Source organism: Anabrus simplex, chromosome 1 (genome assembly GCF_040414725.1).
Source record: "Anabrus simplex isolate iqAnaSimp1 chromosome 1, ASM4041472v1, whole genome shotgun sequence".
Lineage (NCBI taxonomy): Eukaryota > Metazoa > Arthropoda > Insecta > Orthoptera > Tettigoniidae > Anabrus > Anabrus simplex.
The window spans coordinates 464,335,247-464,360,690 of record NC_090265.1 but is presented as its reverse complement, the minus strand read 5'-3'; the positions used below and the strand labels follow the sequence as shown (position 1 = coordinate 464,360,690).

Sequence of the window (25,444 nt, the reverse complement as noted above, 5' to 3'; positions counted from 1 at the left end):
ACGCAGCATAACATAATTATAAAGGATATGCATTCTTGCATTGTATGCAGTGGTAAATACACGAACGAGTAGGCTGAGTACAGGAACTGACGGTTACTGTAGGTGTACATCGTTATCACTTGAAATTGATCAGACCCCACATTCAATACCCCATTTGACTACTGCTTGTGTTTACCAATGTTTTGGTAATGAAGGAAATAATTCCTTAAAATGTTATAGAGTATTTGAGTCATAATTAGGTACTTTGGTATATGACAGTGCAATGTGCAATTGTGTACGCGACAACTTTAAGACGATGTCTGAAACGCAACGTAAGTTGTGGATTCAGGTTATTTTGAAGAGATGCCACATAGACATAGCACAGCCTGCTGTGTTGTTTACTGAAAAGAAGTAAAATACGTCAGGAGAAATACTTCTGGATGATTCGGCACTTAAAAAAACACATATCGCTGAAGGGGAATCCTCACAGAGAAAACCTCCGGCCCAGCCTGCATCACAAGAAGCTATCCTGTCGACAACAACTGAGGTATACAGGTTATTCACAAATTATGTAGGGTTATTCAGCTAAGATGTCCACCTGAAATAACTCTCGAACCGTTTAGGATACTGGCATTCTGTTTTCACTTTCGTTAATAATATCAAGCAGCTCATAGTTGAATATGCTTTTGACAAAATTTATTGGCACACACGTTTCCATATGAGAACGTTATTTCATGCAATAATTGCTGAACTATCAAGCTTACACCTGTAGTTACTGGAACGTTGCACAGATCACAGCACAGGAGAATCGGTCTCAAGATTCTTACAAGAGTCTCAAGTGATGCCCATCACTAGTGTGCACCTCCTGTTGTTAAGTACATGTTCTTCGTATCTGTGCTTGTTTTACGGGTTCATTCAAGGACCCATAATGAATTACTAGTGGCGCTCACGATTCCTGCTGTCTTCTAGCTCGCAAACACACATCTTGTTATATTACTCCGGTTTAGGGAGAGGGACCGATGTATTTCAGAATTTTAGTAAAAGCAGCGGGATGCATAGAACTAAATCGCAAAGAGTCATAAACATGAAGGCCAGTTGACCTATCCAAGCCTATCCAGGCCAGTCAGCTTGACATGTTGCATGCAAGGTCTGGGAAGTATTCTGATTAATTAGACACGTTTGCAAAATTACCAACTGATTTGGTATGCGGCATTTCGGGTTTTGTAAAGTTTATTTCAGCGAGGTTCAACTTGTGGCATTTCTGCAAGATGTAGCAGATATTTTAGATCCAGGACTAATGAAAATGAGGGCTATTACACTAAACAACATTGGCTGAATGGGTGACAATTTCTAGAAAATGGAAATCAGAGAATTACTGTAGGTGAAGCATTATTATCTGATCCTGTAATGATTAGGATGAGGTGTCCTATTGGCAGTATTATTGGACCTTTATATATTTTTTCTAGCTACTCATTTAATGTCGAACTAACACACTGAAGATTTTCAGCGAGCGACTGAGGGAAGGGAAAGGTCTAGGCCTGGGAAGGTAGTAGCCGTGGTCTTAATTGAGGTACCTGGTGTAAAAATAATAAATCACAGAAAACCATCTTCAGAGCTGCCAATGACACAATTCAAACACATTATCTCCTGAATGCAAGCTTACAGATGCGCAACCCTAATCAGATGGCCAACTCACTCGATCCTTTGTTTCCTTATGTATATATACTATGTTCATAAAAACCAGAACACCTTGAAAGACTAGAGATAGAAAGTTCATATTAACAGGACATGTGCATTAGTATGTTGTGAAGAAATGATTAGCATTTGAACCATGTCAGCCCTCAGTTCAAGGTCTACATCGATATCTCGGCGCACCACCACCAACTGGTAAAATGTGCCTGTGGCTCACGTTGTTGCTATAAACTGAAGGTAGTGGATCAGTGTGACTTGAGCAGGTGTGCAGGATGCCTCGCAGATGTATGCGAGAACCGTCCCATCAAATGAGCAAGTTTGAAAGAGGGCGCATTATTGGCATGAGAGGATGTGATGCATCCATCTGGGAAATTGCTACGCATGTGGGTCGAAGTGTGTCAGCAGTGCAACGCGTACGTACAGAAGGCCGTAGAACACGAGATGGGTCTGGTCGCACCATCCAGACCACCCCCTGAGAAGATTGACACCTCATCCGAATGGCATTGCAGGACAATTTGCGTCGTCCTCGGCTCTGGTGCAACAGTGTAACACGATACACTTTCAGGAGAGAGAGTCCGTCGACATTTATTACGGTCTGGGTTACCGGCGCAACATCCACTTCTCCACCTACCTTTGACTAATGTGCATAAACATGCTAGACTGCGATGGCGTATGGAACGACGTCAATGGAGACAGGAATGGCAGCAGATAATGTTTTCGGATGTATCCCAGTTCTGTTTGTTTGAAAATGATGCCACATTTTGGTTCGGCGCAGACAGGGGGAGAGGCATCACATTAACTGCATTCGCACAAGACATACAGTGCCAACTCAAGGCCTTATGATGTGGGGTTTTATTGGGTACAATCACAAATCACAGTTGGTGCATGTCCAGGGCACTGTGACCAGTTTGACTTACGTTAATGACATCCTGCGACCCGTAGCCATACCCTTCCTGCACGACACCCCAGACACCATATTTCAGTAGGACAGTGCGCGACCACATGTTACTGCACAAACCCTTGCCTTCTTGTTGTCACAGGATATCAGACTGTTGCCCTGGCCTGCCCGCTCGCCGGACTTGTTGCCAATCGATAATGTCTATGATAGGATGAAACGATGGGTGCGGTGCTGTGACGCAATGCCTACCACCAAAAATAAACTGTGAAATTAGGTGAATGCAGCATGGATGGCTATACCCCAAGACGCCACTCGCGCCTTATATGTATCGATGTCATCACGCATGGAACAAGTTATCAGTGCCCATGGAGGACCCAGTGCCTACTAGGCAACAGAACACATACTGAATCTAGGTGACTGAAATCCTAATCGTTTCTGCAGAACATACTAATGAACATGTCCTGTAAATATGAACTTCCAATCTGTAGTCTTTCAAGGTGTTCTGTTTTTTATGAACACAAGTGTAAATGATGGGAGTAGAGAACTGTGGTGCTCCTTTTCAAACCATCGAACACATTGTAAAGGAGTGTAGCAGAAGAGCCTACCCTGGAGATTGGTTTGATTTTCTAGAGGCCAATACAGAGGCTCTAGAATGGATAACATCTTTGGAAATTAAAATATAATGTACTTAATTTCTTGTTTCTGTATATATTTATATGCCATATGATAAATAAATAATAAGCATATAAGGCTTTTTGCAGATGATGATACAGTGTATCAAGTAGTAATTAATTTACAGGATTGTAAGAGTTTGAAAAAAAAAAAAAAACCTCGACAATGTTGTGAGATAGCATGGTGTGATGGTAAATAGGATAAAAAGTCAAGTTATTTCACCAAGAAGTCCTCTGAGTTTTAATTACCGAGTTGATGGTGTGAAAGTACCTTACAAGGATCACCCCACGTGCTCGGGTGTTAATACAAGGAAGATTATCATTGGGTTAATCACATCAACGAGGTTTAAAATAAAAGGTTACAGATCTCTCTGCACATGTTTATGAGTATGGAAATCAAATTAAAGCTTTTTAAAACCAAACTATGTAAACAAAATTAATAAATCATGTCTTCTGTATGAAATTGCAGAGTATTTATTTTACCCTAGTGTCATATTTTGAACATTTCTGAGATATTAGTCACATTTCTGCTCAATTGTATATAAAGCCATATTTTTGTCATATTCCATACAATTTCATATTACTGGCAAGTTTGTGGCAAACTTCATTACTACTGCAAAAGTGTTCAGAGAGTGCAAAACAGGAAAATCATACTAGAATTTGGGGAACCGATTTTTAATAGCGGTGATGTTATTTTATACGGTAAACTCAGTGAAGATAAGGTCAACTCAAAACCGTTTTAATGTGCAACAATACTGTAAGCAACAAAGGTGGTGAACAAGATTTTTCACCATGGAGAACAGGCAGCTTCTTCAAATACAGTCTCATTAGATAACAGTTAGGAACTATTTACAGATCTCTGCATAATGATGGTTACATCCATATTCTTATTTAAAAAAAAGTAAGGATCCTTCTCAGAGAAGTATATCAGACAGCATAATGAATCAACAATTACAAAAAAATATATATCCTCTTGCTATGAAGAAGTGTTACAAAAGATGTTCTTACAAATAAGACTGGATTTTGGTGGAGAAAACAATGGATGTAAATGCAATATACATAGCTAACATTATTGGTGTAATGAAAGAGAACCAGCCTGGTGAAGTGTTTCTTGTAACATGATCTTCTTGGAGAAAGTAAATCATTCTGCCACTGCAGTGCTGTTTGATGATGCTATGAAACTACTCTGGCCAGATGATGTAAAGAGGGAACACATTCAATGGTTTGTAACCAATGCTAATCTAGGCAGAGAAAGCACTTAAATTACTTTATCCCAAAATGATCCATTTAGGTGTCTTGTGCATGGTTTACATTGATTGGCAGAAGAGGTTATCCCATCAGGAAGTCGTAAAATTTAAGAAATAAGATTTCCACTTTCGGAGGTGCACATGGCCAAGAAGTTCACTCAGCCTACATCAGAAATGAGCAGCAGGTTAATTCCTGAGGGCAAAGGCGGCCGGGCATAGAGCTGACCACTCAATCCCATCAAGTGCCGAGGTTACGGATAGTGGAGGCCTTTACCTTCCACCCTTCCAAGGGCCTTCATGGCTAGTATGGAGATGACTTTGCTTTCCTTTTGGCAGAAGAGGTTCAAAGCAACTACCCCAAGGTAGACAGGGTAATTTCTAATGGGAAGAAAATGTCCCTGAAAGCTCCACACTTCAAAAGCAGATGAAAGAAGCAGCTCCTGCTCTACCACTTCTTTCCCAACCTATCCTTAATCGTGGGGCAGAGTTCGATGCTACTCAATACAATTGAAATTATTATTCCTTTGAGAGGGTAATTCAAGTATTTGATCCTTCTGATTCGTCATGCATTTGTGCGAGATTTGATTTCTTCTAAGAGCTTGATCAGAAACTTGGCATACACAACATCAAACTTGACACAATAACAAGAACAATTGCTCATCTTGAAATTGCAGTGCTTCCACTTTGTGATGCAATGAAAACTGTAAAACAAACAAGATCAAAAACAACCAAAAGGTAAAATGGTTGATACAATTAGTACAAAATTGGATGGGGTGCTGTTATAAGTTATTCTAAACTTTGTAAAATAAGTGACATTCTTGTGGACACAAAGCAAAACTTAAGGATTCTAAACCACAATTTTCCTCTGAAAGAAATAACTTCATTCAAATTTTCTCTCATCATCATGTGATGTCTAGCAGAGTTTCTCCAGGAATAAAAATATTGTATCTGACAACTGAAGAGGCTTCTAGTTTGCCAACTTGAAAATGCATATGATTATCCACTGTAATTTCATAGACCGTGGGAACTTATGCCAGGAACAGATATTTTATTCTTTATTTTTATAAAGAATTTTCTGATTAGGTACTAGCCAAGTAGCTTGTCACTGATTTTTCTTTTTTTCTTTTTAGAGTACGTAACCCACTATAGCTGAAGGTGAAGTGGAACAAAGAATTTTCTGATAGATGATAGGAATGTAGCATATATGCAAATAATCCCCAAACCCTAATTTTAGGAATGGAAATTTAGAAAAAGTTAAAAAATAAAATATATAGCTTTGTTAAATATCAATACAACAGAAATATGTCATAGCAGTAATTCATGATGGCAAAAAATTTATTCGCTATAGCAGATTGTCGTTATTTCCAATTTTCATAAGTCATTTGTCGTTATTTCCAATTTTCATAAGTCATTAAAATTGTTATGAAACTACAACCTGCGACAATAAAGTTCGGTGAATGAAGTCGGAACAGTCAATCCGGCAACACGCAACGCTGCACCTGCGTAGCAGCAGGTTTTGACCACCTGCTCCGAAGGTTGTTCAGTTGAGCATCGTGTGTGTGCCGTGTAAGACCTGTTGTGACAGTGCGCATTTAGAGTGTTGGTTCTGAACTGTGAACAGGAACATGAATGACCAAAAGATCAATGTACAGTTTTGTTTTAAGCTTGGCAAGACACCGAAAGAAATGCATGTGATGCTGGTACGTGTTTATGAAGATCAAGCACTGTCCTTGAAGTGTGTGTATGAGCGGTTTGCCCGTTTTCGCGGAGGCCGGGAATGTGTTTCTGACAACCCCCATAGCGGAAGACTGTCGACCACCGTCAGTGACGAAAACATTGAGAAGGTGAGGACATTAATCACGAACGATCGGCAATTAACTGTGAGCACGATAGCGGATGAACTCCAGATTAACCGTGAATCCGTGCGACAAATCGTTACCCAGTTGTTAGGGAAGAGGAAAACGTGTTCCCGTCTTGTGCCACATCACTTGACTATCAGAAGCAGGCATGTTTAGAGGTTTCACAGGATTTTGTCGAAACGGCAGATGCGACACCAAATTTCTTGAACTGTATCGTCACTGAGGATGAAACCTGGTGTCACAGGTACGACCCTGAAACGAAACTGCAAAGCACGGAATGACGTTCCCTGGGATCCCCTCGTCGCAAAAAGGCAGAGCCGAAAAGTCACGCATCAAAACAACGCTCATCACCTTTTTCGATAGTCAAGGCATTATCCACAAGACGTTGAATGCTGCACGGTACATTGAAATTTTGATCCGTTTCATGAAACGTCTATGCAGGGTACGACCCCAGTACACACAAGGTTCATGGTTTTTTGTCCATGACAACGCTCGCTCACACACAGCCAATAGGTTCATTGCAAAAAAGAGGGTGGTGCAACTTAAACATCCCCCATACTCGCCAGATCCCAATCCAACAGACTTCTTCCTATTCCCACGACTCAAACTGGCTTTGAAGGGAAAGAGATTTGACGATATTCCTGACATCCAACAAAACGTGACGAGGCTTTTGAACACCATCCCAAAGGAAGCCTTCTTGCAAAGTTTTCCAGGACATGTGCCGCCGATCTCGGCAGTGCACAGTTATGGGAGGGGACTATTTCGAAGGACAGTAAGGTCACTGTCTTGCACTGTTCATCTATGTTGATAGTACAGGACTATTCATGGAACTTTGTCACAGGTTGTATAATCAAGTTTGTTCAAAACTACTCAAAAGTTTTCACGGATTCTGTACTATGACTTACTTGTTAAGGCATTTTCTAATTCTGATGCTACACGAATGCGCATGTTCAATTTTATTCACATAAATTCAAATAATGAGGTTTCTGTAGCAAACATTTTATTTTTATTACTCAATGTCACTTAACCTCACCTCAGCATGCATTTATAGAGAAAACATACTTCAAGCCCCAGTAGAGTAACAATCTCCTTTCCAATAAAAGTTTATGAGGGAACAGCCATTCTAAAATACAAACGGATGCGAGACTATATAACCAATCCCCTGAAATCAGTGATGCACGCTGCCGTACCTTGAGAACACATTCTTACTTCATTTCAGTACCTAGTATTAAAATTAAGCCGTCGTTTACTTCAGCCTTTATTTTTGACGAGTTAACATCAGCTATCGGCCAGTTATATAAAGCACTTATTGCAAAAAAAAAAAACATTCTTCCGAACATTCTTCCCTTTTGAGCTTGCTTGTCTGGAGTCGCAAGTTGATGGGTAATGATCGATCGTATTCAATATAAACATTGTGGTATATAAATATCGATGACGGAAAAATAATGTGTGTTCATACCTGCCAACTTTACAAAACAAAAAAATCAGGAGATTTGGATATGAAAATCAGGAAAAATTGGGAGGAATCAGGAGATACAATTGGTCAAAACTGCTTATTCTACATGCCTTGCACAATACAGGAGTACTATTGGTATATTATAACACTTATTGTCTCAAAACACGACTGCTGCTATACTAGGCTACAAGGTTAAAAATTACACATCTCTATTCCCTCACTGGAAGCGAGTGAGGTGATCGGCCTCTGATAAGTCTTCGGAAAATAGTATGAACTCTTGTTCCACACATGTGAATCAGTAATACACTAAGATGCCATTACTTAGCAAATGCACAGAATATATTGTATCATGCGCTCACGTGATTATGCGACGCACTATGTTATTTTTACCAAGTAATAAATTAAAATTTGCCAGAACTGTCTCCGAATGGCTCCTAAAATCTCTAGAAAAGTCACTAGTCACTATCCTTGAAATTCTGTCACTAAATTGTTAAAATAGACTCCAAACCTAGCAACGAGTCTTTAGAATCGACTAGACTGATGTGAACGAACACGAACCTAGTACACGAGAACGAGAGATTGATAATTGATATACGTGTCGCGATATATAGGCTTCAATAAACAGCGCACATTCGCACGCATTTCTTATATTAATAAACACCGATATTTCATTTGAAAGCGGCAGTGAGCGAAGAACTTCCGGCCATTTGCATACAAAGGTGAAATAGCGGGATTTGAAAACAAATTTTTTAAGTTCACCAAAAAATAAGCTAAAATCGGGAGAAATAATGATCGGGAGACGGGAAAAACTGTCGAAAATCGGGAGTCTCCCGCCTAAATCGGGAAATTTGGCAGGTATGCACATAAATCATTCGTAATAATGGAAGACACAGAGAAAGGATTCTTGTAGTAACCAAAGTATATTACACTGTTTAATATAGAAATTTTCAAGTGGAATAAAAGAAACTGTCTTTACCATGGGGTTCTCACTATATGCACTACTCACTATGCTGTAGTGGACTATTTCTTGTTAGGACAATAAATACGTCTGATCTGCATTACCACATTTGCAAATTAAATGTATTTCATTGGCACAAACCGATAACACTGGAAATTTACAATATTTTCTTTGTAATTTGCTGGCAGACGTGCACTGCTTCTTTTCCTATGGAAACTGAAGATATTTTGTTCAGAAACCCGTGAAAAATCCACAACTAACCTTGCAGCCCATAATTTTTCACATTCTGGCTTTTGCTATAGCTTTCAAGTGACATTTCGCTCGTCACTGCATACCCAAACTATTTTTTTCACTTTTATATTTGCATATTCTGTTTTTGATTTTTGGAAACTTTGCTTTTTGTCCGTGAAATGCACGGCGGTTACTCCTTGTCCATTCAGGATGAGCCTTGTTTCCCCCCCCATTCACGAATAGAATTCTCGTCCTCATCGTATTTTCTTCCCGCTGCGCAATTATCATGGAGCTTTTCTTTAGCTATGAGCGACCTAGAATGAGAACTCACATTGGCCGTTGATATTACTTAAACTGACACCATGGAAATGAACACTATATGAACGTGGCGCGCTTTTTGGTTTTAGTGGGAACAAATTTGCCAATTGTATGGGCCGAAAAAATACAAACATCCAGATTTCTGTAAGTTGAGAGTACTGTACCGACCTCGATGCAAATAATGCTCGAACCCCAAATTTCTGCCGCCAAATTTTGAAAAATATATGCGTGGGATTATTAGCATATATACAGTGTGATAGGATATTTTTTACACATTAATACTAGAACGGCCGCAGCGGTCAATTTGACCGATTGTGAACTTTAATACTTTGCCATGTCCATGATTTTTATTCCTATGACCGGAGGTTTACGAAATGCTCATGTGGTGAGCTGTTCTCATTAACGTTTTATTTAGACTGAAAACTTCAAGCAGTGGCGTAAAAATCATCGACCTACCTAGAACGGCCGAAGCGGTTAAACTGACCGGGAATATTTTATAGATCGATGGATTCGTGTTTGAGCTACGATATTGTTATAGAATAATACAGATTGATACACAATAATGGAGCACTGCACTTTGTTAGAACTGTACAAATAAATAAGTCCGTTACGACAATGGTCTTGATCCTGCTCAAGATAAACACATCCAACTCATTCTTTTCGCGCACTGGTGGCTGTGTACTGGGAGTAGTATGGCTCACCGTTCACGTGGGCTCAGTGAGCAGGAGACTGCAAAATATTGCAGAAAATGAGTCTGGTCCTGAAGAATCCGATGATTCAGGTGACAGTGGTGATCTGGAATACATTCCACGTACAGTTCACAGTGATTTAGAGAGTGAAAGTGTGGATAGTGATGATGTCATGGAGTGTGATAATGAAATTTATGCACCCCAAAATACAGGAACCGAGCTCGATAGCTGCAGTCGTTTAAGTGCGGCCAGTATCCAGTATTCGGGAGATAGTAGGTTCGAACCCCACTGTCAGCAGCCCTGAAAATGGTTTTCCGTGGTTTCCCATTTTCACACCAGGCAAATGCTGGGGCTGTACCTTAATTAAGGCCACAGCCGCTTCCTTCCCACTCCTAGCCCTTTCCTGTCCCATCGTCGCCGTAAGACCTATCTGTGTCAGTGCGACGTAAAACAACTAGCAAAAAAAAAAACAGGAAAATCAAGTTAGTAAAAATCATGATGTAATATGACATGATTTATTGTTAGTGCACTTATATTATTTTGTTCTAGTTGTAGCGTTTCACATACGGCTTTAGTTGTTCTGTTAGTTATAGAACCTTATTTTCAGTAATATGAGGGAATTATCAAACTGCTAAAATAGCTCTTTCCCTTTCTTCAGTTGAAAGTGCACTTCAGCAGTTGTCAGCTCTTCCTGAAGCTAATAGTACACTCCCTGTGAACAATGCCAACAATCAGTTGATTGCTCGTGATGGTTTACCATGGGATGTTACTGAAGTTGGTGCTTCAACATCAAAACGTACTGAGCAGAACATCTTATGTGAAGCTTGTGGTTCTACTGCATTTGCTAAACACAGTGTTTGTGATAATGTAGCGAGTGCTTTTCGGCTGTTGATTGACGAATCAATTAGTAATATAAAAAAATGTACCGAGGCAGAAGCTAGGAGGAGACTTCAAGAGAATATCTGGACCATTTCACTGGAAGAGTTGGATGCATTTACTGCATTACTTTACGCTCGTGGTGTGTATGGTGTGAAGGGAAAATCTGTCGACTTTCTTTGGTCGAAAGACTGGGGCCAGCTTTCTTTAGTGAGACAATGTCATGGCAGAAGTTCAAAAGTATTATGCGTTACCTGCATTTCGATATGAAATCTACAAGGTCAGAGCGTCTGCAGAATGATAAGTTTGCGCTTATGTCATAGATAACTGTCAACTATGCTACAAGCCAGATGCAAACATGCGCATTGATGAACAACTATTCCCTACTAAAAGCAGATGTAGATTCACCCAATTCATGGCAAACAAACTTGACAAGTTTGGCATATAATTCTGGGTCAACGTGGATGTAAATTCGAAATATATCTTGAATGCGTTTCCTTACCTCGGAAAGGACAAATTACGACCAGTAGGCCAGACATTATCTGAGAATGTAGTTCTACGTCTTGTTAATCCATTCATGGACAAGGGAAGAAATGTAACAACTGACAAGTTTTTTTTTTTTACATTGGTGAGTCTTGCGGAAATACTGAAAGAGACGAGAACAAGTATTGTGGGTACAGTGAATAAATCGCGGCGAGAAGTTCCTGAGGCAGTGCGAAATTCGAATGCAGATTTATATAGCACCTTAGTGTTGAAGCGTGGTGACACTACACTCACTGTGTATCAAGGGAAGAAATGAAAGAACGTTATTTTGAGTACAGTGCATCCAAATGTAATGTTATGTAGACAGCAGTCACAAAAAGAAGTTGCCTGAAACAAATAAGTATTACAATGCAACAAAATACGGAGTGGACGTAGTAGATCAAATGGCACGCTTTTACACAACGAAAACACCATCCTGACGTTGGCCGGTTCAGTTTTTCTAAAATATGCTGGATTTTGGAGGAATAAATGCCCGAGTACTCTATACAGGTGTCACTGGAAAGAAAATTAGTCAAAAGAACATTTTTGCTTCAGTTGGCTCAGGAACTAAGAGACTCGTACGTAAGGAAGAAACCTTAAAAGGCAGCAATCCATGATCCAGAAATGTCATGAGGCAACAAGGAAGAACCTACTACAATGAAAAGGTGTCAGTGTCAGATAGCACGTTGTAATGGCAACAAAACAATGGATTTGTGCTCATTGTGTAACAAAGCCGTGTGCGGAAAATGCACGGACAAGGTCAAGAAAGAGTTTGTGTGCATGAATTGTAATGTCAAGTAGCTAATCACAGCAAGAAAGACTTGTAGGCCTACCCTGTAGGATGAAAGGATTTAATTCTACCAATAATGTTAAGTTCTATATTGTTGTATTGTTGTATACAGTAAATAAAGCATAGTGATGACATAGTTTGGAAATATTTCCTTAGAAATTGTGCTATTAAGATATGCTGTATAATCATTCCATAAATTTCAATACAGCGGTCAAATTGACCGCCGCGGCCGTTTTAGGAGTGCCAGAATGTCAGCCGTTCTAGTGTTAATTCATTTGTAAAGTTCATATTCTTGAATACTGAATTTTCACGACCGCATTGTAATCAAAACCAACTTTCAACCTATAAGGTCGTGTTACGTACATTTAGTACGTGTTGAAGAGATGTTAAGTACAGAACAAAAATGGCCAACCAGACACCAGTAGGATCCGAACCCACAACCTCACGATTTCCTCTATTCTGGTTGCTCCTACTTCCCCTCACCAGTAATAGCTCAAAGCAAGTAACAGCGCGCACTCAGATGGTCATCTCACTTGCCCCTTTGAGTCATATCTGAATACTTTTTAGGTCATATTTGCTTGCATATTTTTATTATTTTAGGTCATTCACGTATGCCCTCTATTTATGAGGGTATTTAGGGGTTGTAGTAAATGTAAAATGAGAGGGTGTATAAGTCTCTGCTAAGATCACAATTCGAGTACAGTTCGAGTGTATGGGACCCACAACAGGATTACTTGATATGAGAATGGGAAAAGATCCAAAACAAAGTAAGATTTGTTATGGGTGATTTTGAACAAAGGAGAAGTGTTACATTGATCAAAAGCACAATCTTAATGAAACTATAGACAAGGGAAATAAGAAAATTAAAAAGAAAATGTAGAATAGTAAACAGGAAAATCAAAGAGGGTAGGGAGAATAGAGAAACTAGAAAACAGCTAATGAGGGAACTGAATAGAGTGAAAAAGGAAGCAAAAGAGAATTATATGAATGGCATTCTTCAAGAGGGTAATGACCACAAAGGGAAATGGAAAAAGCTGTATTCATATATTAGGAATCAAAAAGGAAAAGGAATCCAAATTCCTACAATGGTGGGAGAAGGGGGTGAACACTATTTAACAGATACTGAGAAAGCAAACCTCTTCAGTAGGGAATTCAGAGATTCAGTAGAAGATTGTCAGGACTTGGAAACCATAACAGAAGATAGAGAGGGAGAGACACAGAGGGAAACAAGAAGCTTCTCATTCACAAATGAAGATATTTTCAGAGAAATCCAACTGCTTCAGCAAGGAAAAGCAGCAGGAAGTGATCAAATTACTGGGGAGGTATTAAAGACGATGGGGTGGTATATAGTGCCTTATTTAAAATTTCTCTTTGACTATGTCATAAATAATAGTGTAATACCAAAGGAATGGAAGGAATCTATAATAATACCAATTTATAAAGGAAAGGGTGATAAAAGGAAACCAGAGAACTACAGACCAATCAGCCTGACCAGTATAGTTTGTAAAATACTGGAGAGTTTAATAGCAAAGTACATCAGAGGGATATGTGATGATAAAAATTGGTTCATGAGGAGCCAGTATGGATTTAGAAAGAAATTTTCTTGTGAGGCACAACTGGTGGGATTTCAGCAGGACATATCAGATCAGTTGGATTCAGGAGGCCAGTTAGATTGCATAGCCATAGATCTTTCCAAAGCCTTTGATAGAGTGGAACATGGAATATTATTAAAGAAATTGGAGGGAATAGGATTGGATGTAAGGGTTATACGTTGGTTAAGAACATTTCTAAATTCAAGGGTTCAGAAAGTCAAAGTAGGAAATTATATATCACCGAAGAGAAAGTTTGGAAGGGAATTGCACATGGTAGTATAATCGGTCCGTTACTTTTCTTAATATACGCAAATGATTTAGGGAACAATATAACATCGAAAATAAGATTGTATGCAGATGACATAATTGTTTATAGGGAAATAAATAACATTGAGGATTGCTCAGAATTACAAAGGGACATTGAGAGTATCCAAGAATGGGTTGAAGAAAATAATATGAAGGTTAATGGAGGCAAATCAACTGTTACAACATTTACAAACAGGAGCTTTAAAACTGAATTTGAATATACTTTGGATGAGGTAGTTATCCCTAAAGATGGCAAGTGCAAATACTTAGGTGTGAGATTTGAAAGTAATTTGCACTGGAAGGGTCATGTTGATGACATTGTTGGGAAAGCATACAGATCGTTACATGTCATAATGAGGCTACTTAAAGGATGCAACAAAGAATTAAAAGAAAAAAGTTACTAAAGTATGGTTCATCCATTATTGGAATATGCAAACAGTGTTTGGGATCCTCACCGAGAATACCTAATAAAAGAACTAGATGGTGTGCAGAGGAAAGCAGCAAGGTTTGTAACAGGGGATTTCAGGAAAAAGAGTAGTGTATCAGAAATGTTAAAGGAACTTGGTTGGGAACCTTTAAGTAAGAGAAGGGAGAAAACTAGACTTATAGAATTATATAGAGCCTATACAGGAGAAGAAGCATGGAGAGATATCCGTGAGAGGCTTCAGTTGGAAAATAATTATATTGGTAGAACTGACCACAAGTACAAAATTAGAAGGAATTTTAGCAGAAGCGATTGGGGTAAATTTTCATTCATTGGGAAGGGTGTGAAGGAGTGGAACAGTTTACCAGGGGTAGTGTTTGATCCTTTTCCAAAATCTGTACAGATATTCAAGAAGAGAATATACAACAGAGAAAATAAATGAAATGTTAGAGGGCATTCGACCAGTGCAGGATATTGTAAATAAAAAATGTGTGTGATTAAATTAATTCCATCCCCTGGTCTATGGAGTTTGGACAGCCCAAGTAGGGGACTGCCTGTAGGGGTGAAGTACAGTGGGAACTTCGAGGGCCCTGGGACCGCTACGGTAGCTGTGAAGGCCCTTCAGGAACTCTGAAAAGTGGTAGCAAAAGGGGCTCTGGTTAAGACGCAGCAGGTCGTTATGCTACTTATGTTCCAAAATGGGTAAAATATAAATATGTAAATAAATTCAATGTTAATTTTAATCTTATACCAGTTGTATATTATTATTAGAAGTAATTTCACATACTGTATATGAGTTGACTATGTTTGTAAGATATAAGCAGAATTTTGTAAACAATATAAATTTATTAAGGATGATGTATGTGTTTAATAGAACAAATTATTAGCGTAAATTGTATAATATTGTATTCTAGGAAAATTTTCTTTGTCTCTTGTTAATTTAAAATTTAGTGCTTGACAATACTGTAATGTATTTTAGTGTACCATTTGCCACCGAGGTAGACACCTCATTTGCAAATAAAGAGATTTTGATTTGATTTGATTTTGGAACTATATTTTACTTGAAGAATTGACAAACAACGGTAATCAACAGGCAAAAAAATATTCGCAACAAGCTTTAAACAAGCCACTTCCTCTATTCTGGTTGCTCCTACTTCCCCTCACCAGTAATAGCTCAAAGCAAGTAACAGCGCGCACTCAGATGACCATCTCACTTGACAAAAACATCAAAGGCTGGAAGACAGAACGTAAGAGATCATCTTTTCACATTTTTGAATTCTCACTATCCGTCGTAGAGATTCTAGAATATTCATCTTCCGTTTCTCTTTTCATTCCAAATTTTGATATGATTTAAGAAGACTTTCAGAAGTTTGCCCAGTTTAACAACATGTCATAAAGTTCCAAATTGATAACAATCCAACATACAGTAGTTCCACATATAAGTGCCTGCATCCAAAACAAGTGTAATGCTTCCAGTTATGTACGACCGGCATTCACCAAAACACATGTTGGAAATAGTAGTGTGGCGTCTTCACATTGTTTTATTTGCTTTTCAAGGAAAAAGATTACAACATTCTCAAACGCACAAAACTCCTTTTATTGTAACATTAATGTGTGTTTTTTTTACTATGTATTTTTTAAATCATGTATCTATGTAAGTGACGTTCAACATTTTTGATTGTAGTTGAAAATGGCCAAAATCAAAGGCCGAAACATGCCTTAGTTTTTTAAATGAACTGTTAATATAGTTAGCATGACAAATATTGAATAGGTGTATTTAATAAATTCCTTTTTAAGAACTGGATCTCTTTATGTAAAAGGAGTAACACTGCAAAAATGTTGCAAACTTTGGGCTGGAAAGACATGGGAGTAAGGAGACTAAATTGGGGCACACCTTTGTTTTTAGGAAGAGGAATTAGGGATTGCAATAATTTATCAAAGGAAATTTCCCAGCATTTTCAAATCATTTTAAAAATGACTAGGTAAAACAATGATACAGAAAATACCACCTGGATGACAGCCCTAAATGCAGATCAAGGATTGACCGATTGATCAATAAAAAAGCACGAGCTTGTAGTTTTACGCAACTACAGATATTGTGATCATTGCTACAGGACCTTCAGTTTTCACATGGAACATGAGGAACAGGGACATGATATTTAATTTTACATTATGCCACATTTACTGGCCGGGATTTGTACCACAGTTGCCTTGGAGAGAAACCAGCAACAGTGTCATTAAGCTATAATAATAATAATAATAATAATAATAATAATAATAATAATAATAATAATAATAATAATAATAATAATAATGTCGTATGGCTTTTAGTGCCGGGATATCCCAGAACGGGTTTGGCTCGCCAGGTGCAGGTCTTTCTAAATTAACGATCGGGGTAGAAATTGTGAGTCACTTAAAAGAAAACAGTACGTAATATTAAGAATGGTAGTATGGCACACGCAATGATAGGCGAAGTCTCACAATGTTTATGAATATTGGAGAACGGTCAAATGGGTCAGTTTCCACACTCTGTCAGGCACAAAGTCACAACACTATCAAATAATATATGAAGATCATAAATAACTTGAAGTCGCAGACGAATAGATTTGTAGAAGCAAACCGCCAGCTCTCTGTGATCAGCGCGGCACATTCAAGGTCATGCGCTGCGGTCTCGAACGCCAAAGTAGAACGGAGAATATCCTGAAGGTCCAGTATTTGTCTCGGTTGCGGGAAGTTAAGTACGTATATATAGAAATATACAACGCAAATCAGTATAATTGAATGAGTACTTGTGCTCCTGCTAAATTCTTGGAAAACAGTCGACTTGAAAAAAAAAAAATTATGTTTCATCTTATACCGATCCAGAGTTCACTTAATCTTTTTCTTTTTCATATGCATTGTTTTACATGTTTTTACGGCTGACGATGACCTGGACTAGGGTTGAAACCGGTCCCATTTATAGTTACTATTAAATAAGAATGTAATCACTACATTTCTTTCTTTTATGTATTGAATAGGTTGAACCTCTTTTTCAATTATTTAATTTTTAACGTTAATACTTTCAATACGGAACAATGAAATTTTTATCTTTAAACTATCATGCTTCCCTACTGTGTCAATCTTGGAAGTCATCTTATTATCCTAGCTTTAAACCATACCATAATCCCCACCATTTCTCTAAGTCACTGTGTTAAATATTACAGTACATCAACTATATGCTGAAAAATTTCAAAATGATAATATTTCAACCAAAATCCAACAGCTTGCATAATCTTACGAAGGCGGATCAAATATAAAGGGGAATTTGAATGTACTGCTGCTGTTAGTAATAATTTTGAGGCTGGGCTTTGCCAGGATGTTGGTGGAGGGGTGTCTGGAGAAGGGATTTGTGTGTGCGAACGATGGTGGAGAGCTGGGCTGCTTCGGTATGCCATGAGTGAGCAAGAGGAACACACAACTGTTGCGCAATGCACCATTATAAAATTTCTCACAAAAGAGGGCACCAAATCTTCTGAAATTTTGAGATGGCTCCCCACACAGTCTGGGGAAGAAACACTTTTGCAGAATCGAGTGTATGAGTGAGCTAAAAAATTTGTGGCAGGAAAAGAAGCTGTGGAAAATGAACCTCATGAATGGAGACTGTAGACAAGCATCACTGCAGACAACATTGTTGCCATTCATCACATTACTGAAGATAAGCGAATAAAAATTTCGAAAATTGTTTTAGCCAGGAATAAGTTATGGAAGTGTTCAAACCATCATCAGAGATGAACTCCATTTCAGAAAATCGTCTGTCAGGTGGGTTCCTCATCTCCTCAACCAGGAACAGATAAGTTAAGGCCACGAAGTTTGTCAGAGACTCCTGCATCGCTACGAGGAGGAAGGACAGGATTTCTTGCGATGTTTTGTGACTTGTAATGAAACCTGCATACATCATTACATTCCAGAGTCAAAGCAAGCAAGCATAAAGTGGTGGCGAAGAGATGAAGCAGGTCTGGTCAAGGCCAAAACGCCCATCTGCTGGAAAGGTGCATGCAACCGTTTTCTGGGACTTCGTGGGCATTTTTCTGGTGGATTTTCTACATAAACAAAGGACAGTTAATGCAGACTATTACTGTCACCTTTTGGATGAAGCAAAAGCTGCGCACCACAACAAGTGACTGGCAATCAAACCGAAATGTCATTCTTCTCCACGACAATGCAATTCACTGGACACCTCTGGAAAACACTCTGTACAGTCGAGATTTATCGCCCTGTGACTACCATTTGTTCGGACCACTCAAACAAGACCTAGGACGACAGCAGTTTGATGATGCAAGTGTAAAAGAGTTCGTGCACAACTGGCTCCACACGCCCCTCTTCTTTCTATCAGGACGGACATAAAAGTCTTACCAATCCAATGGAGAAAATGTGTATCAAAGGCAGGACACTATGTAGAAAAGTGATCTCTATATGTGTACTTTTTTAGTGGATGCCAATTTTTAAAAGTAATTCCCATTTATATTTGATTCGCCGTGGTAATTTTAACAGGTACGATTAGTCCAAGCCATGACAGGACTTTAAGTCTACGTCATGGGAGATATGAAAAACCCACAAGACTATCATTCCTAGTGCATTACGGGTATTGAAACAAAAAAACAAATAAAGCTGAAGCAGGGCTAATATAATAAGAATTACTGGTAGAAAGCTGTTTTATAGATGCTCAATGGAATTTTCCATGTCTAGATTTACTGTTAGTAACAAAATATAGAATAAAAATCTCCCAAGAATAAATATCTCTTATTTATGTTTTCCTCAGTTAACTATAAGAGAAAAGGAAAAGAAAAAAAAAGGATATTTGAATGAATTGCATACCATAAAACTGAATGACCAAACTGAAGGAAGTATGTTCATATCTTTAAGAATTATACAATTCATAACTTTATATACAATATTCCTTTGTATTTTATATTGGTACATAATCATTTACTGGATGCTCAACACGTAATTTACTGCAGGTAAAGCAAAATAACACCTAGCAGTATACTTAATATTTCATTTTACAAAACCTAACCTACAGCAGCATACCGATAGGTGTTGCAGGCAGAAAGCAATTTCATTGTGATAAAAGTGAAACATAAACTGAGTGAATTCTTGCCTGTGTATATATCTTCTCTTTCATTCTTCAGTGACAGCAATTATTTATTCAGAATATATTTTCCAAGGAGTGGTAAGTATGTGTAAGACACACCTCAAATAAACTTGTCCTCCATATAAAACGAATGAAATATTTCAACACTGTTTAAAAAATTCCAGCTACTTTTAAATCTTGAAGCTCAATTTTCATTGACCACAAACACTTTCTAAAAGAATCCTCTTAATATCTGCACAGTGCAAACTCAGCAGAAGAGAGTCCAAATTAATAGCATTTCTGATAGCTAATAAGATGACAGGGCCACTATGTAAGTCAATTAGTATGGAAGAATGTGATAATTTTTGAAGTTTATAATAGTTTCAAAAAGAAAAATTTTACAAAAGATAATAATTAGAAAGAGAGAGAGAGAATTGACATATGCTAGTTAAAAATTCTGCACAATATGTATGTTAAATTTCTTCAATAAAATATAGGTGACAAAAGTGTGAGCATTGACAACTGAAATTCGACAGGGAGAATGACAGGAGTAAGCCCATATACCAGGCAGCAGGATAGAAGGTGGCAGATTTCTCCTCCACCTTGCTGCTCATTCACGATCAGCTTTCGCCCTCTTAACCAACCTCTGCTCACGTTCATACGACAGGATATATCAGCAACAGTTAAATCTAGAAATGTATACAATTTGTATTATAGTGTATTTTTCCTTTCTAAAACATAGTATAATGAAAACTTTTTACGCTCTCACCAAGATCCTAAAGAAACTTAAAATTTAGTCTAGTTTTCTTTGTAAGACGACTATATGTCATTCACTCCTGTAGCTTTACACGATTTCATACCAGAAACAAATTTGAAAACTTAGATCATAATTGATCACGGTACATCTCACCTGAAATAAACACATTTTTTGCCAAAAATTCAAAATATAAAGACCAGACTATTTTATTCATAGAGCTGACGACTGCACAACTGTAGCCACAAGAATGTTTCCGTTTCTTTACCATACCTTTTTTTTCCCTCTGTTTACCAGGTTTTTTATACAAAAACCATTCATCACAACAAATTAATGGCAGCTAGATAGGGAACTTGTTAGGAAAGTAAAAGGAATTCAAAAGTAAAATAAGACAAATTTATCTCAATTCACACGAGTGTGTGTGCTCTCCAGCCCACAAACTATATATTATTATCACAAAGTAATGCATATATCTTCAAAATGCAGCTACTACACAAATTGTTTCTCATATCCTTACACTTTTTTGAGATCGCAAATAATTTGCTACATCTTTATGAAAAACACAGAGTAGTGTCAAATTGCCCATTCATGCATTAACACACAATCCACCTAGCATATATCACACTTTTTTTTTTTATTCCACTGCTCGCTCTTCTTGGAAGAGACTAAGGTATATATATCAAAAGGTTCTTTTGATTCGTTAAAGAGTTTTTCTTTAGAAGAAACGTGGTTTGACTGATATCACACATTTGCAAGCACTTGAACAAGCTTGGACTGTCCCAAGTGCAAGGTTTGTCTCCAAAGTCTTATTGCAACTTACTACCTTGCCTCAGGGATCTTGTTTTCATGCCTACTACAGTCGCTACTGCTGAAAGACTTTGCGTTATCACTAGCTTCGCAGGCGGTCAGACAGGCCTGCCCGAGCCACCAGGGTCAGTCCCGCCTTCGGTTCGGCACGGGACCATGGTGAGGCCGGCCAGTGTACCACCTGCCGGAGTAGACACGGGCGGGTCTGAGAAGGCCGACAGGCGACGCGTGCGAGCGGGCACGATGACCGTCGGGATGTGACGTACTGTTCCACCGCCACTCGATAGGCTGTGGCACCTCACTACGTGTGTCACGCTACTGCTGCTTGACCAGTCGCTGGAACCACCCAGGGCCAGAAGGCCTGCAGAGCTCGAACGGTATGGCGGGGGAGACTCTCCGTCGAACACTGTCCGGTTTGGAGGTGGCCGAATACACTTTTGGTATATTTCACTTTCCTAAAACAAAACAATAAAACCATATGATAGCTTGTACGTTAATAATTATATGAAGAAATGGATAATACTGATAATTATCACAGAGACAAAGCAAGAAACACTTCCCATGATCAACACAATGAGCTACTCAGCTTACATTTATATGGTAATAATAATAATAATAATAATAATAATAATAATAATAATAATAATAATTAGAAGGACGACAACAACAACATAGGAATTTTACCCTAAAATGGGCTAATCCAATGTGCCAGTAAAACTACCGACGCAAGTCCCTCACAGTAGGACTCTTAATGCCAAATGACCATGCCAAGATGGCCATTACCAGGCTGAGTGGCTCAGATGGTTGAGGCGCTGACCTTCTAACCCCAACTTGCCAGGTTCGAACCTGGTTCAGTTCAGTGGTATTTGAAGGTGCTCAAATACGTCAGTCTCGTGTTGGTAGATCTACTGGCATGTAAAAACAAACTCTTGTGGGACAAACTTCTGCCACCTTCAAATTTCCGAAAAACATCAAAAGTAGTTAGTGGGATGTAAAAACAAGAACATTATTATAAGATGACCAATGATAAAAGTCTTGTAAAATTACAAGCTGTTTGCTTGCTTTACTACACAGAAAATTAACAGCAGCACCATAAAATTAATTTAAGAAATGATATCCATTATTTTATGATAGTGACGATGGCTGCTTAACATCAGTTCAAACAGCTGATTATCATAGCAGGGAATCAAATGTTGGAATTTTATCCCACAGGAGCTTTTTTTTTAACCCAAGAAGAGCCAAGGATCGCTAAAAGTGGCTCACTGCACCTTCCTGTGGTGCCAGGATCGCTTATTGAGATCCTCAGGAAAAGTGTGTTTTCTTGACTGTCATGCCACCTGTTGGTGAAACATTCATACTACATCAACCTTGAATGTCTCTACTTCACACTTATCACCACTATTGGCACTTTTTTTAGTATTTGTTGGAGTTGCATGTCTATACATTTACCTCTTATCTAGTTATCATGTGACTGTAGCAAACAAACATAGCAGCATAGAGATCAAAAACATTGCTGAGTGAATCAGATATTTTATGAGCTTTTGATGAGGGTAGTGACTAGTGATGGTGAAACTGATAATGAAAATGATTCTGAGGACATTGAAAATACAGGTGAAGTAGGAGGAAGTGTGGATAATTTATCAGATGACTATACACCATTGCAGAACAGACTTCATCATGCACATGTAAGTAGGCCAGGCACATTTTTTCCAAACAGGTTTCAAAAGGTGAATTACCCTGAAATCAAGGGTGCCCATACCCGGGGGCAAGGTGGGGCCGCGGCCCCCCTCTAGCTCTCAGGGAAAGGCAAAAATCTAGTGTGGTCACGTGTTTTCCTTTCAAGAAAATGATTTAAAAGTCAGTATTACGTAAAAGCGGTAGTACCGTTCCCCACCCCAACAGGCAGGGGATACCGTGGGTTATTCTAATGCAAAATACAAATCGCCATTAATCTTCCAAAATATTAAAATTACTACGTACCCCCAGGTTTGGGCCCCCCTCTAGAAACTGTCATATGGGCGCCCATGCCTGAAATACCAAGGAATTCTGTAAATTTTGTTGCTAGAGCATTAGGCCTACAGGCTCAAGTCCCTCATAATGCTAATGTGATGGAATATTTCAATCTTCTTCCCTTGTGGGATTTTATTGTCCTATTGTGACAAAGTGTTCTAGGAATGCTAATTATGAACACATTTTCTTGAAACTTTCAGGGTTATTTCAGGACTGCATAAGAATCATTTTGTATATTTCACAACCTAGGTTTGCTTCTGCCCTCGAACCATACGTGTAAATAACTACTGAACCTGGATACCGGGCTAACAATGGACAGGAAGAACCTTCGATATATGAAGTCAGTGTTCACTTCTGGGGTGGTATGCAGATCCAGGATGATTTCCCATCGTTGTATTAACCAAGGAGGTACCACATTTAGTCATCTAACAAGAAGAGGAACTGAACATACATCAAACAATCTGTAACTGCTATCCAAGCGCATACCAACCGGCCGAGATGTTCATGGATAAAAGCAGCATACAACCAATGGCTGCCATTGTGGAATACCCAGGGATAGCTTGGGTGAAGTGGCATCTGCCCCAAATTTGCAGCATAGAACAATAGTGTTTGATGATGTCTCACGTTTACAGTCAAACAGAGGTTAGCAATGGGGCTTGTACAGAATTCTCACGTTGCCAATCTAACTCCGCTAAGGTGGATAATACTTTTATTTATTATCAATGTTCTTTTCTACATCGCACCGATACAGATAAGTCTTATGGCGATGATGGGAGAGGAAAGGGCTAGGAGTGGGAAGGAAGCGGCCATGACCTTAATTAAGGTACAGCCATGGCATTTGCCTGGTGTGCAAGTGAGAAACCATGGAAAACCACCTTCAGGACAGTCAACAGTGGGGTTCAAACTCTATCTCCCAAATACAAGCTCACAGCTGCGTAACCATGATCTCACGGCCAATTTGTTCGGTGCTATTCAGTTTCACAAGGACACTTTGCCTTGCTCATCCATATGTTGCAATGCTGTAGTTTAACCTGGATAAAATACGTGCCCTATAAAAGCACCGTGTGGTCAGGCACCTACTTAGTGCCATTAAGAAACTTCAAAATATTCAATTTCTTAGCACATTTGAATTTTAACTGATGCAAGCGTGGTTTCCAGGATAATTTACTATGGAAAAAAGAGCCCAAGAAATCGGCAAGTGTCAACTATTGGAAGAACAACCCCCGGTAAATAAAGCTCAGGATGGGGATGAAGAGTGTGTGCTTCTGGCGGAAGTGAACAACAGAGGTCTTTGCAGTTGTAAACCGAAAGCCATGTTCTAAGGTCCATCGTACCACTCTCTTAACAGCTTGCTGTAACTGTCGCTCTGTGACTGCCATATTTCGTGAGCTATGAGGGCAAGTCAATACGTACCTGCAAGTTTGCTCTAATGGCTTGTGGTGTGGATTACTGTAGTCACGTCCTAGTTTGTGAACCATGGGCAACGGCTGAGTGGCCTAGTTAATTGGTCCTGAGAATCGGGATACCAGTTGCTATGAAATGGGAGTGGGCACCCAAGACGCAAGGCTAGTGCATACCGTGGAGGCCACTGCATAGGCTACTTGAAGCCACCAGCATTGAAGCTAAGTCCCAACTGACGAGCCTAACTTAGCACATGAGGGCGAAACGCAGGCAACCAAGAATGAGTTAGCTGGAAAATTTATAATGTCCAATAACGGACCATTATATTGGTATTATAAACTGATGAAGGAAAAAATTTCACAGACACGATGACCAAAATTGAGAAAGAGGCATGGAACGCATTCAAAGATGTAGTGACTAAATTCCTTAACAACATTAAGGACAATGCTAAAAAGAGAAAGATGTTCCACCTATTCAATACAATAATATTGTTGTATGAATTAATGTAGCAACATATTTAATATGTTATTCGGACCGGTTTCGACATGTCTATGTCATCAGCCAACACAAAAATGGCAAGAAGTGAACACAACTATAACACTTATGACAATTTTCTTGAACTAAAAATAGAAGTTCATGTAGAGGTTCTTGAGCACTCTTGCTGTAGATATAAAGAAATTGTAAGGAAAATGTTGGTAAAGTTTAATGAATGTTGTAATATTAACCTTAAGCTTCATTTCTTAGCTTCACATCTGGATTATTTCCCTCCAAATTTAGGAGCTGTCAGTGAAGAACAAGGTGAAAGGTTTCACCAGGATCTCAAAGATGCAGAACGATGCTATCAGGGACGTTGG

General features: G+C 38.8%; 1 protein-coding gene across 2 annotated transcripts in view; it reads right to left on the bottom strand.

The window, feature by feature from the left end:
* Window positions 1-20,768: 20,768 nt before the first annotated feature.
* Window positions 20,769-25,444, bottom strand: part of LOC136867320 (uncharacterized) — a 152,229-nt gene continuing 147,553 nt past the window's right edge. Inside the window, exon 4 of one of the 2 annotated variants that reach the window (XM_067144476.2) lies at window positions 20,769-21,634. In XM_067144476.2, coding sequence (XP_067000577.2) covers window positions 21,278-21,634 — 357 coding nt within the window. In that variant the 3' untranslated portion in view covers window positions 20,769-21,277. The remainder of the gene's footprint in view (window positions 21,635-25,444) is intronic. The other variant, XM_067144484.2, reaches the window with a different exon arrangement.